Source organism: Apteryx rowi, unplaced genomic scaffold (assembly GCF_003343035.1).
Source record: "Apteryx rowi isolate R43461 unplaced genomic scaffold, aptRow1 scaffold_4, whole genome shotgun sequence".
NCBI classification, from domain to species: Eukaryota; Metazoa; Chordata; class Aves; order Apterygiformes; family Apterygidae; genus Apteryx; species Apteryx rowi.
Genome location: NW_020450529.1, coordinates 471,567 through 488,137, shown reverse-complemented (window position 1 = coordinate 488,137; position 16,571 = coordinate 471,567). Strand labels below are relative to the sequence as shown.

At 44.3% G+C, this 16,571-nt stretch overlaps 1 protein-coding gene across 12 annotated transcripts in view; it reads right to left on the bottom strand.

The window, feature by feature from the left end:
- Positions 1-452: 452 nt before the first annotated feature.
- TMCC1 (transmembrane and coiled-coil domain family 1) overlaps positions 453-16,571 on the bottom strand; it is a 122,759-nt gene continuing 106,640 nt past the window's right edge. For 8 of the 12 annotated variants that reach the window (XM_026074949.1, XM_026074956.1, XM_026074954.1 and 5 more), the window contains 3 exons: positions 14,686-15,620; positions 7,617-7,752; positions 453-4,716 (listed from right to left, as the gene is read on the bottom strand). In XM_026074949.1, the coding sequence (XP_025930734.1) occupies positions 4,402-4,716; positions 7,617-7,752; positions 14,686-15,620 (1,386 nt within the window). In that variant the 3' untranslated portion in view covers positions 453-4,401. Of the gene's footprint in view, positions 4,717-6,255; positions 6,316-7,276; positions 7,442-7,616; positions 7,753-14,685; positions 15,621-16,513; positions 16,566-16,571 lie in introns of those variants that run through there. The other 4 variants (XR_003255023.1, XM_026074953.1, XR_003255024.1 and 1 more) reach the window with 4 other exon arrangements.

The window sequence follows — 16,571 nt, the reverse complement described above, 5'->3', positions numbered from 1 at the left end:
CTTCTCAACTGGGGCAGTTTGGATTACAGACCTGCTCAGCCAGAAAATACAGGACCAACTCCCAGTTCTACAAACACAGACTTCTTGGGCAAGTCGTGTCAGCCATCTGATATCTCCAACTGAAGCTTCCACCCCTGCCCTGCACTCCAGGTAGGAAGCGTAAATAAACATAGCGACGTGTGAGCCACCCAAAGAGGCTTGGTATCTGTAGGGAATGGCAGAGACCCCTGCAGAGACCATCCCAGCATCTAGGAACCTAGGTGGATGGGAAGCAAATGGATGAAAAAGACTACAGAGATGCTCTTCCTCCCTCCTCTGCTTATTGACAAGACTTACGGAGAACTTGGTCAAATTTGAAGCCATTAGGAAGAGGTGCAGCCCATGCTGCAGACACCACTCCTTTTCTTGAACCCCCCCACAGTCCCTTTGGAAACATCCAAACTAGGCCAGTGTTAATAGCAGAGGTCTTTATTTAAATTTTTTTATATACAGTAAAAGTGTCGCAGATAAATCTGTGACAATCAGACAAGACAAATGTAAATCTCTCTCAACAATTAGCAGCTTAAGATCTATAAACTACAGTGTTACGTTCACAAGTGTCATTTCTGTACTTTTCAACCCGTGCAAGTGAGTTTTTCTGTTTATTTTTTACACTTTTAAAACACACTTACAGCTAAGTCAATTGCCTACTACTATACCACCTGGCATACACAACACAGACACACAGGGTTTTTAACTCTTTAGCCACATTCAGAATTCACTTAAAAACTGGCAAAACTACCCAATCTTGAACCCTTTGTAGCTTGGCTTCTTTTGTTATAATGCTGCTTTTTGTTTACTTAAAAAATGCATATTTTTCAAAGCTGAAAGACAGTGTCTTTTCTGTCCCAGTGCAACATGTACAGAACTCAACATTTAATCTGATCAGACCCTAAGAACTCATGAGATTGGAATAAGCCAATGAAATAATTGCTGTGAGCATGCTCAGTATCATTAAACTAAACTAATGAGGCTGAGAGGAAAGAGAATTTTATAAAACTAAAAATGGTAGTTTTTTGCTTCAGGATTTTTTTTTTTCATTGAGAAAGCAGATGGGGAAACAGATGCACTTCATTTGAACCATGAAATTTCACTGAAGAGCTGCTGCTTTTTTGAACTAACAGAGCCCATTATATTCTTCCCTTTTTATATGCCAAGTTGATATTTGCTAAACGTATCTAAGAAATTTCAGAATTGTTTCAACTCTGAATATGAAATGTTTTGGGAAACATTCTGCAACTCAGAGATGGTCACAAAAAAGTTTACATACATAAGAAAGGCTAATAAAAGGTACTCACACACCACACTCACATCCATGGCGGAAACTCTCTTCTACGAGTCGTCCAGGAATGCTTCATCAAGAAAGCGAACACAACCACTTACAAGGAAAGGGAGCTTTAAAGCTAGAATCACATTTCCAACAATAGAACCATTGTTAAGTTATCAGAAATCATCACAGACCTTCAAATTGAAGAAGGAGAAAACCCCAAAATGTTCTGCTAATACAAAAGGCAGAACACATGGCAGTAGTGTTAGGATATGAAAAGTGGATGCAGCATCATATATGGCATTACTGCAGACAACTTTCTGGAATGGAAAAACTGTCGAGAGAGAAAGACAGACAGACAGACATTGTCCAGAGCCATATATAAATGGCCTTCACCAAACAGTTTTGAGGTGAAAAGTTTCTATTAAGCCTATGCCTTCTGGCAAGTTAGCAAACAGCGTTCCTTAAAGAGGACACAGAGCTGAGACACTAAATGAAATTAGGATGGAAAGAAGAAGAGGGACAGATACTTCCTCCAAATAGGATGAATACGTGGTACTGAGCGTCCAGATCCATTGGCTGTCAACTCCTTCGTGCTTTGACCACATATGAAACCTACCATGAGCTCTTCTAGCGTGATCAAAACAAAGAAAAACAGATGTGCAAAGGCCAGATATCAGAAACAAAGGCAACAAAGCTTCTCAATCACATACCAAGTCAGTTCTTACTGTTATCCCCACCTTTGTTTCTGACAAAACCTACATAACGGGAAGGTGAAAATTATCTCTGTAGTCAGTATGGGCCAGAGGAGGGTAGCAAACAGAATGGAGTTTCACTGGAGCTAGAAGCATGGCCTAGGGAGGGAAGGTTTATGCAATCCTTGCTCCGTCTGCAACTCTGTAGAAAGAGGAGTGACTATTTTTGGCTTGAGTCAGTTGCAATTGGCAATTCATATTGTAACAAGGACAGGAGCAGATTAGTGCATGGGGTGGCAAAGGGAGGTGTGCTGAGATCCCTGGGGAGATGGGGTACCTGAGTTTAAAGACAGAGCTGTGACGATGGAAACAATACACAGAATCTTTGAAGGAAGAAGGATGGTTGGGCAGCGGAGGGCTTATCTCTGCCAGCAATCAGAAGACCCTCAAGGGTGTCAACCTATTTTGGGGAAATTTCTCAGGGCCCAGAGTTTGCATCATAACATAAAGTCCCAGGCTTCCATCTATATCCATGGAGCATATGCATTATATACATATGTGTATAATCTCAACTGTTTTAGGTCACTTGGGGAACATTTGGTTTCTAGATGGAACTTAAGCCTGGAGGGAAGGAAAACAACAAGATCTAACTAAACACCACAAATGGTGTGAAAAAGAGAATCCAGGAGTCTTTTTGGATTTCATCGAGATGGAAATTGAACTTGACTTTGCTAGAGTGGAAAGGGATGTTCCACCAGTTAAAAAAACTAGAGAGAACCAGGTTCCTTAGACACAAAGCCTGCTTGCCAGGACCAATGGGTCACCAGCAACAGCACGTTGCTGGGACTTGCGAGTTGCACTTCAGGCTGACGTTGCCTTTAGTGCTTTGACAAGGTATCTGTGCTAAGTACTCTCCTTCATGGCTGAAGAAAAGGGTGCTCCCTCTGGCACGCTACATGGAAACAGTGTACAAAAGATCTCAGCAGACACACAAATGATCTTACCAGAGTCTGACAGGAGGAAAACTTTGGCTTCACTTTTTAGGAGTTTATTTAAAAATTAAATTAGTGATATTTCTGAGAGAATCATTCCTTAAAGTGGACTGTCAATTCAATATTTCTTTCCTTAAAAGAATCTGTCTTTTCCCTAAGAAGGGATGAAGAGAAATTTCTTGTTCTCATCCCAAGGCCAAGAATGAGAGATCTGGAAATGAGAAATATAAACATATTCTCCCTCACGTCTGGAAAAAAGGATAAAAAAACTGCATGACAAAAATGCGTAGAGAAGATAGATTTTTTCATGATGCTGCATCTGCATGCACAGGAGGACAGAAAAATGGCATATGAACAGCACTGCACTCCAGACAGGCTGGCACTAGAAACTACTCTCTGCCCTCCTCAAAACTGTTTCAGGACAAGACGGTTCACAATTATTCACGCATTTCTTCATTTAAAAACATCACTTCTTTATTTAAAAGGAAAAAAAAAAAAGTAATGACCCTCCCAACCCCTTCCAAAAAAACCCCCAATAATAATAATAATAATTATAATAAAAAATCCTATTAGAAACAATAAGGAAGCACTGAGAGTTTGAGTATTACACTCTTCAAGTATGCTGTTTGGATTTTTTTTTTTTAATCTGTGAATATACATATATTAAAAAAACCTCAAAAGTGCGACCAAGGGCTTCTGCTTAAAGATAAGTATTTAAAGGACTACTTCAAAATACTGTAGCACAGCTGTGCAGTTACTGTGTATGGCATGAGGCTTCCACTTCATATGCTCAGCAAAGTTAACCAGCCTTATAGAAAATTATTGTAAGTCAGGTTAGCACAAATGGCAAACCCAGATGCTGAGTTGGGAAAGAGATCCATACGTTGCTTTTTCTCTTGTTAAGGAAAGAAACCACTCTGAACCCATACGTTTGGGCATGGAATGTGAGCAGACTTCACAGTAAAAGTTTAGTGTTACAGGTTTGCTGTGGTACCATCAATCAAGGCTGCGCGCTAGATTTAGCTTTGCTCATTTTAAGCTAACCATGTTCTCCTCTTCCTGACAGGTTTAGTACAGTAGTTCAAGCCACAATTTAAATTGCCCGTTGGTATGCTCCAAATTTGTGTATTTTATTTATTTCTTTTGTACACTTTAAAGAATCTTAAGATTTGCATCCAAAGAGAACCATGCTACATAAAAATTATCCAGGATTCTCGCCAAAAAGAGTTCTTGAATAAAATCTAAAAAATACTATTGCAATGCGTCTCGCAGAGAAAAAACGTTATTCTAAATGTAAACAAATTCACTCGGACACTTTAAAACTTCAGCGGAATAGTTGCTGACTAATCTTTGCCACGCTTGCGCTCGAGAGTGCCGGGAGGGGCGACACAGCTGATTCCTTGCGCCATCATCTAGGGGGGGACAAGAACCGTTCCAAGTAGCCAGTGATGGCGTCCCAGTGCTTCCACAGAAAGGCAATGAAAACCACTATGAATAAAGTGCTGAACGTCCTATTGCGAGTTTTCATGAGGGGCACGACGCAGTTGGCCACGGTGGAGACGAAGACCAGGAGAACGGCCATGACGGCCAGGAGGATGTTGATGAACTTCCCCAGGAGGTTTCTGGCCGTGGCGTTCTCCAGCCCCTCCAGCTGCACCACCTGCTGCTGCTGCTGCTGCAGCTCCATCTTGGAGATCCGGGTCTGGCAGGCCTCCAGAGCCTCCTGTCGGCGAGAACACACCGCCCGTTGACAGCAGCCCCTTGCAACGTCACCTCGCGCCACGCGCTCCTGCTGGTCCCCGCCGGGCTGGGCCACCCCCCGCGCTGCGCACCTCCCGCGGGACCCGGGTCACTAGGCTGATTTCATATCCCACCTCATGCTGCTGAGAAGGCCCTCCCTCAATCAGGCACGACAGCCTGCAACAAACCCCGTGACCTTGTTTACACGGGAGAGGCTCGACAGAGAGGCGTGACAGGTTGGGCAGCAGGAAGGCAGGCTTTAAGACACACATTTCGACTGCCACCGTGCACTGACAGGTGCCTGTTTGCTTACGTGTGAGGGTCACCTGAGATCTTACCATCCTTCCTGTCTTTTGGCGGGACCCGAGGGACAAGGACACTGACACCCCTCGGCAACCAGCCAGCCCTCACCTGTCAGGAAAGGGGAGGTTGCCCAACACAGGGCTCACTTCAGCTTTGCTTTCAAGGGACCACCGAGAGGGCAAAGGCGCTGCGTCCACCCTCACCTCCCTCTCCTCACCACTGAGAGGGCAAAGGCGCTGCGTCCACCCTCACCTCCCTCTCCTCACCACCGAGAGGGCAAAGGCGCTGCGTCCACCCTTACCTCCCTCTCCTCACCACCGAGAGGGCAAAGGCACTGCGTCCACCCTCACCTCCCCCTCCTCTTCCACTCTGCATAATCCCAGAAGCTCACATTTCCATCACTTGCCTTCCCCTGGCCTGTGCTTGTTTGACCCCTCCGTGAGCCCGTTCAACTCTCTATTCAGCCTGGCAGAAAACTAATCCAACAAAAATAACTAAGCAAAAAGGCTGGGCTGCCTTCTGCTTGCTCAGCGAGCTGAATGAGCTCAGGGAAAGATCTGAGGAGCACCAGGGCCAGGACATCACAGCTGGGGTTACAGGAGGAAGACCTCCTCCTCCTCCAAACCGCAGCAAGCCATGGTGCTGGCATAGCGCCAGGCAGGCTTAGCAGCCTGAATGGGTGGGAGAAAGGAGAAGTCCAGGAGAAGGGCAGGAAGCACCAGATTCCTGAAATTGCCTCCAGGAAGAGGCAAAGCAAAAGCATGTGAAAGGAGAACACTTTACCCTGTACAAAACAACCCTAAAGCACTGCTGACTTAGGGGTGACCTGTTTTCAGACATCTTTTCACCCTGATGAACCTCAAGGGGAGCAACCCACCCTCCAGTATAACCCACGCAACATGCAGGGCCTGGGCTAGAGACCAGGAGAAGAGGGAAACTGCTCTAAGGCAGTTTGTGATTTGCAAGGGGAGATTTCTGTTCTCGAGGTATAAATTTGTGATTTCCCCATTAATCCTTCCTCAGAGCTGCTTTTCTCAGAACCTAAAGGCCAATTTCAGATAACATCTAGAAGTCTGCAGAAAGCAGCTGTGCCTCACAGACTGATCACTGAAACAGGAATCAGGATTCTTTGTCTACAGACTTATTTTTGCCACTGTCCTCCTGAGACCTCAGCCCAGGCTCTTAACTAGCGTTTCATGCAAGGAAACTTAACACTTACCTTTCCCTCAGCAGCATTGAGGAATAGTCTGTCTCAATTTGCAAGGTTACATTAAAAGTGCTGAATCATAAAATGAAGATTAAAAAAAAAGCTATTGAGAAATCCCACTTCAATTTAAGTTTTCTACCTTACTTCTTCCTGCCATGTTAAGTTAGAAAGGAGAACAAAACTCGAATATTGCAACACTCCCCAAAGTGAGATGCTGCTGTTTACTCTATCAGACGCCATGGCACCACTGTCCCCAGACACTGATTTATTTTAACCTTAGCTTAAAGGTCACTGTCACCTGTTATGTTTCCCTGCCATTCCATAATGTCTGTGGAGGTCAATGAAACATGAGGGCTTCTCTTTAGCTACATTACTTGAAAAAAATGGGTAAAGTTGATGAGCCTGTTCTAACAGCAAGGAACCTGAAAGGACATTGACTCAACTCAACTTGCAGCTGGATCTATAAGTATGCCAAAAGCAAAGCCTGCTTTGTCTCCAGAGGAAATCACCTGGCTGCAACTCCTTCGGGGGAGAGGAAAAGAGAACTTTGACCTACAATTCTCAGCTCATGCTATAAATACCTCAAGTCAGCTATCAAAACTGAGATGCCTCCTAAAACTAACAACAACAAGGATTTAAAATAGAAGATAGATATCTTTCTGAACTGGCCTTTATAAGGTTTAGCTACTACTCCGGTCATTTCCCAAGTCTTTTGCTTTGTCTCCTTCTGGGTCTATGGAGGCCCCTCCAACTTCGCAATCCCTAGTTCCATAGCCTTGGTCTATCACATACTAAGGGAAACGTCACTCTTAAAAATACCTCCTTATTTGGGCAAAACCAACAGAATGAATTGTTTCCTGACTCAACACAGTGGATACACAAAGCCAACTACCGTTTTTCCTTAGGCATCTGTGGTGACTGCTCTAAAATTAGTGACATACAAACACACCCTAGATTGGTTTACTGGGAACACTACTGTAAAAAAATGTTTTTAATGTCATAACCCATTAGTTTCCAATACCCAAACACATACCTTCAAATATAGTCAGTGCCAAAGGTGGATGTAGGCTCCCACTTTGCTGTAATATATTTAAAAATCCTGCTTTGGAGCACATGGCAGGCCCCCTCTCAACATGAACTTGCCTGCTGCTGAATGCACACTGCCCTCCTTCACAAAGGAGGTCACTCAGAGAGATACCTGTGAGTCAGGGATTGCACAGAGGTCTTTCAGGACTCCTTAATATACAGTTTAGCAATAAAGCCACAGGGATTGAAAACAAATACTGAATCAAAGAAGTATCTCAGAAGCAAAGGAGTAGTTATTGAAAGAGCATGTGGAAGAAAGGACGTGAGCCCTCGCTTCTGTGACCCACCTGGATGTCCCGGGCTCGCTCATAAGACTGATAGGCAATTTTCTCCTCCATGCTGGCCAGCTCCTGTTTTAAATTTAGGATCTCATTCTGATGGAGCTCAGTCAGGTCATTTAGCTGCTCTTCTAGTCTTTCACATCTAGAAATGGGATAACAGCTTTAATGAGAAGAGGCAGGTAAAATTACACTGGTAACAATAGAGCAATGAATAGCAGCACCTTTTTGTTTGCTTTGGGTTTTTTTGAAAACGAGTGTGGCTACCTCAATCTTTATGACAGTATGCTTTACAAACAATGTGAAGTTTCCTCACGCGGAAATAAGGAAATCCCTTCTACCAGGTAGAACAGTGTTAATCCTGTTTTAAATCAGGGAAAAACACACAGAGAGGTTAGACGACATGCCTCAAGTGATGTAAGGAATCAAGGACAGAATTAGGAATAGAATTATTTATTCTCAAGACTTTTATTTTAACCAGACTAAGCTCCCATCTAACACCAGACACTCTTTAAGCATTTTCACCTTCATTCCCAACAGTAACAGGCAGGAAAACGACACTGCAATTAAATGCAACTGACGCCTCCGAGAGTGTGAAGGTCTTGCCTAGTCTTTACAGGTAAGGCCATACGGATGACTGTGATTTCTTTATCTCCTGTGAATGATTCAGCTTAACTAGCAAAGATTATCATATTATTTATAAGGACACACGAATCACACTAACACTTTACTAGTGGTGAATGGTTTGGGAGCAGTCCTGAGGAAGGAGGCCGCACAAAAATCTGAGTTGTGATAATTCCATGAGAGATAAAGGTGTTTCTCTCATTGACAGAGTTTTAAATTAACTTCAGTAATAGATCCATAATGTTATTTTAGCAGTTTCAAAATGCACTAGGGATATTTTCCATTTGTATGTAGCTCTTCATTTTTGGAATTTTAAGTATTTAGAAGCAAACCATGTTTGAATACCCTTTTAAAATCAGGCAAGTATACATAGTGTTTCCAAAAGGTAAATACACACATATGGATTAAGCAACTAGTTCAAGGGTCAGAAGTGCTGAGTTAGGTACGATCGATACCAACCTCTTCCCTAAAGTTTCCCCACTAGTTTCTCATTCTTGGTTCATTATGAGCGATAGCTCTGATGGTAATTTAAGTACGGGTACAGCCATTGTGGACGTTGGAGTTTTACCACTCAACTGTCTGCTCATGATAACAGCATGGAAAAAACTTACAGTATTGCCCTTATCATCTGACCCTTGACACTAATAACTGAGAAATTTATAGGTAAAATTCAGCATGTAGAGATAATTTCTTGTTTTAAATTCAGTTCCCCTCTATCTCCACATGATTTTAATTTATACAGGTATACACATGCATAAAATGCATAAACAATACTTATCTATTGACAAGAGTTTAATCACACGTTCTGAAACTAGCAAAGACAAGAATCCTACTTCCATTTTTTCCCAAGATTTTTGGTGCTTCACCAGCTAAACATTCAGCAACTCTAGGCATAAGCTAACCTTTAGAAACGGGCTGTTTTTTTTTTTTTTTTTTTAATGAAGATTCAGAAGAGACTTTCCATTTACAGTCACTGTGCAGTATTCCTTTAAACTATCGAGGAGGAGTCAGACATCGTTTGACAATTTCCAGCAATGACAAACGCGTGTGGTCAACCAGCAGTGAGACTAAGACAACCACCAGCTGACACAGCTCAGCCCGGACAGGTGCCGAAATAGCCAGGAAACCAAGACAGGACAGGATGCACAAAAAAACTGGTTTCCCAAGAACCACAAGCTGCAAACATGGGAAGAGCAATGGGAAGACTGGCTAATGAAGAAGGAGCCCAGATATTTAATATTGCCATTTGTTCCCACCCTATTTAAAAAATAACTTGCCAACAAACAAGAAATCAGAATCAAACTCAAAGTCCCAAGGGCAGCATAAATTATATGAAATAGATCGTCTGTTAATATACTTCAAATTTCTCCAGTGGGTTTACTAAACAAAAAAGGAACTTAAACGCTTCAGAAAATATCCTGATTGTGTCTTTTGCCCTCCTCCCACATAAACACGTTTCATAAAATGGCTGTTGCCAGGCAGCTCAAATCCTGTTCTCTAACAACAAACAACTATATTTTAATAACTTCAATGCTACCTCAATCTACAGGAAGCATAAGGAAACCTTCCAAATCTGTATACTTAACAGTTTCAGCATAACATGATTAGTAAAAAGCTGGCTCCAATTCTCCCTGCCCCGAATGCGGGGCTCCTAGCTCACGCCATGCCCAATCTTCGCTGCGCAAGGAGCCTGCCTGCTCGCCTCGAACGCTTGCTCCCTTTACACCCAAGAGTCGCCTGTGGGTTTTGCAGACTGTACCCAGTGCGTTAGGCAAATGCTGAGTTGGGTCATTTAAAAGAAATCAGACTTATTTTTGAAATTACATTCCTCTGTCCATCTCCTTTTCACTCCTTGTCACATTATCCACAATTTAGAGAACGCTTTTTTTTTTCCTGCTGCTCTGTACTGCTGTTGTAATACAAAAAGCTAAGATGGGTTCATGTGGTTTACAGGCCCAGAAGCCAGGATTTTCTGAAGGAAAGATGGTTCAGATTTAATTCAGAGGTATTACAAAAAGAAAAGGGATAAGACACTTGTCAAGAGGGCTAAGACTTAACTCACACTTCCCTCTCCAACATATGATTGGCAGCATCTACGCAACAGACTAAAACTACCTGTGAAAACAGCAGTGCCTCAGCTGAGCAAACCCCACTCTATTTCAGGTCTGAAATCCCTCATCAGACTCCAAGAATTATCTATTCACTAGTTAAATGTGAAATTTCCCATTAAAATTATAAGGGTCTAGATTAACAAGCTATAGCACAGAAACTTTTCTATGCAACAGGCTAGTGACAATTGCCACAAGCATCTCATCGTCAGAGGCGTTCATGACATGAGAAACAGAAGACACCTAGTACCCTATCGGGGTGCTTGCTTGAAGTCACGGGATATGGAAACACTCAGCTGAGAAAAGCCGCATTAGATTTTCACCCATTTGCTCAGCTCACTATTTGGGAGTCAGGGAACTGACTTGAAAAAGGCCAAGAAAAACAATAATGACAATATCATTTCTTAAGAGCTCTGAGGTGTTTTAAAGTAATAGCTGCAAAATGTGAAGCTAATACAGCATACGTAAGGGAGAGACATGACGATGAAGCCGTTTTATCTGCACTCAGTGAGTGCTCCAGCAAGTGAAGAAACTGCCTGAACTGATGCTAAAATATCTTTACAGTACACAGTGAACTGAGTTTAATACCTCACTCTTCAAACACAGCTCCCAAGATGGACCTTTTTTTTTTTTTTTAATAACTACTTCATATAGAATCTCATCTTGTTTTTACTTCTGTTATCCAAATATGTTTTTATGCTACTGAACACATTGCTTTCAATAGTGGAGCAATAGCTAAAAGCAGTATCTATTGCAATATACTCCAAATCTTCTACCCAGATGGTACGCAGGGGACAGAGCTTGCTCTCTCTGCCAATATTTATGTTGTACTTTTAGCTCCAAAGCCTTCCCTGGTGAAAGGAAACAGCTTTGCAGGAATGTTTCAGTGCTTTCATACCTGGGTGAGGATCCTTCTGACCAAACGCGCAGCTTTCATCGCCCTGGCATACTGTAGAAAGGCTTGTTCAACCAATCTAGACCTCAAAGGTTTAGTGTGTTTAATCTATTTTAAAAAATTAATGAGGACAGAATGAAGCCCAACAATTAGACTACAGCAAAAATCAATTAAATGAAAGCACAAACTTCTAGCATTTCGGCTGATGGATTTCTCCTGACAGGAACGTGGGAGATCTAAATGCACTTTCCAAGGATGCTGGGTTTGGGAAAAAACCCAACGCTCAGACTGGCAGCATTTCAAATACGTGAGCTCATGTTTTCACTGTGTACAAACAGGTTCCTAAAGGGACAAGAAACATGAAAATACTCAGCAGGAACTTTATTTAGGTCTCAACAGTACAGAAAGTCCCTGATCATATCAGTAAACAACTGCCACCTTCTAACTGATGAGATAAGCAAGGGCCTATTTCAGCCTGTTCCCAGCGCAGAAGCAGCACAAGGACCGCGAAGGCCTGGGCCAGGCTCTTCCTTCCCGGTGACTCAGCCCAGAGGAGCGGCGAGGGGCTCTGGGGCCAGCGCTCTGCGACGGGCAGGCAGCACAGCCCTCCGCGGCCTCACCAGGGCCACCGGGCCGGCCAGGCACCTGCAGCTGGTGAGACGGAGACGCGAGAACTGCGCAACCGCGCCAGCAACTCCCTGCCCCAGAGCTAGTTAACAACCGAGCAGCTGTGCCGACTGATAGGCAAGATCTGGAAACAGGGAAAGGGAGGGAGGAGATGGAGCAGGTCATGGAAAACCTGCAGGGCAAGTCATGGCTGACAAACAGAAACTAAGTCAATGTACAGGGAAAAAATATTAGAACCTGCAAAAAGTAGAAAATCTAAGAAAGAGGAAGCGGACAAAGAGGGAGAAAACATTCTGGAGCCTGCTTTCTTCTAGCTGCCAGGTACAACACACATACTCAGTGCTGTCTTGCAAGCAAAGGCTTCTCTAAAACACTTCCTTTTTTAAAATGCACACAGTGCTCATTTTTGAAAGCTTCCCAGAAATAGAACACGGTTATGAGGTATTTATAGCTTTTAAAGGCCAGTTATGATTAATTTGAATCCCAAGCCTCCCAGCTTCAAACCACAATCTCCATTCCCATCTTTATTTTTTGGGGAAGAGAACTGGAGAACGAGACCAGGTTACTAGTCAGAGGAACAGGTGCCAGCCTGCCCGGCCAAGGCAGTGGCTTCCTCTGTGACCTTGGACATATTAGTTAACCTCTCTGCTTTGGTATCCAGATCTCAGGGTGACGCTACCTTTTATCTTCATGATGTTTAAAAATACAAAAAGTAACAAACAAGAATCTGGATTTCTACAATGAGGTATTTGCCTCATTGTGATTAATCCATGAGCTCCTTGTGGATCATGCAGTTACCTGCTCATCTCTGAAAACCTGTAGGGGCAAGGGCACTCAGTGTGGTTTAACTAGTCTTCTTTAAAGGTCACACCTTTAATTAATTTACATCAACTTTCCAAACAGCAAGTCTAAGTCACTATCTTTTTTACACTTTTATAGCTCGAATACAGATTCTCCGGGGAGCTTTTTACTCTAGGCTGCCTTGAGCAGTGGTTAGGCTCTGGGCTTGCCTGCAGGGGAGCAGTCAGTGAAGGTTAATGGTGCATGACATATGTCTTTATATTGGAGGAGGGCGAGGACCGACGTGAACCTTGCTAAACGGTTTCAGGGAACAACTAGCCAGTTTAGCTGGCAACATATATCAGTCCCCAAGGTCTACCACTGCATTTTCTGGCCTTCAGCTGTATTGTGCTTGCATATAGTGTTCCTTTATGAGTACRCGTGCACTCAGTGTGCTGCGTGTCAAACAACAACCTGCGTAGCAGCAAACGACAGGATCCCTCTCTGCTGGGGAGCGGAGGATCAATTCTGCGTCGCTTCACTATGCGACTTCGTGGCAATGGAGCTGGAGAAACCAAAGCTGCTGTGCAGGCTCCGGTGTCAGTCAAACAGCCGACTGTTGCAAAGCGGGGTTAGAAAATGATGTTGGTCTGGCTTTGTCAACCCAGGTTTGCAAAACACATGGAAAGTTTGCTGTCTCTACAAGATCCTAGTAGGCTAAGCCCTTTCAAATATTTTTTCAGTAATCTGGCACCGGCGTGTCTAAAAAGCTGTAGGGCCACTCTGTGCAGTACTGTGTAAACCGACACAGCACGTGGCACGCGGTACATCGGCACGCCAGTCCCCAGCACCAAGCCACCGTGCTGAGCCTCACAAGCTGCGCTGCACAGCCTCCTCTAAGTGATAAAGGCCAGAAGCAAACTCTTTACAAAAGCCTGCTGTCCTCCACCAAAATGAGGAGTTGGGTCCCTTGTATTTTTTATTTAAAGTTTTGAACATGCAGTATTGAATTTAGACCGCGGTATCCTGAATAGCTGGCAGAAAGCCAGTCCTGTAACACTCCCTGGAGAGGGGAGTCAGGGGACGAGCCTTTGCTCGCAGCGTTTGACGGGCGGTTTGATGGGTAGGACATAACGCGTTCTGCTGGGCTGCTGCTCGGCTCTGACGGGTGGTGAGCTGACAGCTCTCGTAACCAAAATGGAATGGGAGGGAAAAGGGGTCCCCTGAGGACTCTCCCCTTTTTTTTGGCGGGGGTGGGGGGAAGGATGTAACCTCTGGTTGGTTGCAGGAGATGGCTGCCATTCTGCTCGACTGCTTCTCTGAAACTTACAGATCATCAGAGTCTTCCCTGTGACCAGATGAGGGATTGGTAGTACTGCAGCAGCTCCATCACCTTTCCATTCCTTCCAGTGAGGGGAAGACTGACCAAAATATGGGGTTATTCACTTCCAGAGCCACATTTCCTCCATGACAGGAACACCACTAGTAGCTAGCATTTAACTTCATTTCATTAAACTCTGTCACTCTGGGACAGCGAGAAGGGCAGGGCACATCCTGGTTTTGGTACAATGGCAAGAGCATGTCTTTGGGGAAAGCCCTGAGAAAGTGGGATATTTCTCTCTCTGCTAGATGTGGATCTGAGGGTCAGAGGAGGCAGAGTCAAGACACTGTCTGCATGTACCCTCTTGTCTCCTGCCATGCCCCAGACCCTTGCAGGCTTTTTTCCAGGGAAAAGCAGGGTGTGGGCAACAGTAACTGCATCAATGTACTCCTGGTCCTTTGGGACATCTTTCTAAACCTCTTTGGATTGCCCTTTTACGTAGAAAAGGCTATGAAATAACTTCTTTCCTCTGCAGAAAAGGGAGATGAGCAGTGGGATAACAGTATTTACAAAGACAAAGTTAGGAAGGTGAAATCCTGAGAACACTAAGGAGCTTCACATCTGAATCAGGCTGCTGGGAACAGCCTGCTGAGTACCATCAAGAGCTCCAGTGCTCTACAACTCGCAGTATTTAATATAGCAACTAAGTAAAAAAGTACTTACCTGTACCGCTCCTCTTGCAGAGTCTGCATTATTAATGAGTAATCCCTCTGATAACGAACCTTAAGGTCCTCAAATGATTCTTCCAGTCTTGCCTGTGTCTCTCGAATTTCTTGAATCTCATGTAGTATTGCATCAAACCCTGAGCTCTGCATATCCAGAGTGTTTGTTTTGGAGCTAGAAGCTCCCACAGGGCCCCCTGTGGTGCTGTTGGCTCCCACTGAGCCCGACGTGGCACTGGAGCAATCCTCTTCACTGCCATATTTTGGGCTTGACTGAAAGTTCTGAATAACACCTAGGGCCTTGCCTCCTGTCCCATCTTCCTGGCCTTCTTCTAAGGAATCTTTCAGATTAGCAATATTGTCTGCACTCCCAAACTTGTTCCTTATGAGGGAGGCAATCTCCCGAGGTTTGGAAACCACAGCTCCTGCTGCTGAATGAGTGGCTTGGGAGAAACTGGAAAGCCCACCTTTAACACTGTCTACTACGCCCTCACTGAAGCCAGTGACTTTTGCTCCGACATCCTTCAAACCCTGATGCATATCCCTGAAGACATCCTTTGGTTGCCGAGGGATCCCATTCTGTTCAATCTCCCGCAGCTTTCGATGGTAATGTTCTAGTTTCTTCTGCAGCTGCAGGATGGTCTGGGCTGACTTCTGATTTTTCTTCTCAAACACTTGCTTGATGCGGGCGCTCTGCTGCTTGTCAGCATTGTTAGCCAGTTTCAGATACTCTGCCACATTGTTATCACGGGCCGTTTGTTCGATTTTGATCTGCTCAGTCAACTTCAGTATCTTCTGTTGCAGGTGAGTGATGGCCACTTTTGTACGCTGAGGATCTGGGGTCCCATCAATTGAGTCTGCATTGATGCTGCCATCAGTGCTCGAGGCGACTGCGCTAGAGGTCTGGGCTAGGCTGCTGACTTCCAATCGCTCGATCTAGGCAAGGAGAGAGACAAATATAAGCACAAACCACTAGCTTTGCTAGTGTAAAGACGTCCTTTCTTGTACCGACCAACTTGCCAAGTGGATGTAAATCTGCAAAAGTGCACCTTTGCTCAGCTGGTCAGGGTACAGTATCAATAAACTCTTATCCTCAACACGAAAAAACTGAGCTTCGCATGCTTCACAGGCATCTAGTAAAAGCTAAGAAAAAAAACAAAATCCCAAGTAAGTAAGCCAAGTATTGGCCTTAAAGAAGTAAAAACTCAAGCGCAAAACAAGATGGGAAGCCCAGGTTTGGGAGTCTGAGTTCTGGGAAGTTTTGATATATGACCATCAGCTCAAACAGCAGTGGAGTAAAAAGGTAAAGAAAAGATAGCTATGAAAGCTAGAAGTCACATATACCAAGTATCATAAAACTAACTGAAGTAATTCCCAGCGTTTTGTTTATTTATGTGAAAGCAAAAGAATGAAGCTTACCAGAAAACAGCTAGTAAGGTCAGTGATTAAAACGGAAATAGAGAGAGCTCAGAGCTCAGGAAACAAGCCCTGCCCCTGGTTCTCAGGCCTGCAGCGTGCGCTGCCGGCAGCCAAGGGCTGGAGCAGGAGCCTCCGCGTGGAGGGAACACAGATGCCAGTTTCAGAGGACAGAGCCCATTTTAGCAACAAACAAACAAACAAACAAACAAAAACAAACAACCCGCTCTAGCTTGCTAGAAATGCACCATATTTAGTAACCAAAATAAATCTCAAAGTTTTTCGTCCAGTGAGAAGAAAGGGCATTCAGCTGACCGCGGTGCTTCTCCTTCTCAGACCAGACCCCTCTCCAGACCCCCAGCAGCAGAGCAGCGCTGCTCCAGCAAGAGTTAAACCGACGTGAAAGCAGCTACCTTGTCCCGGCGGGGCAGCCGCGCCCGCTCCCAGTGCATCGCTCCCGGCCGCCCGCAT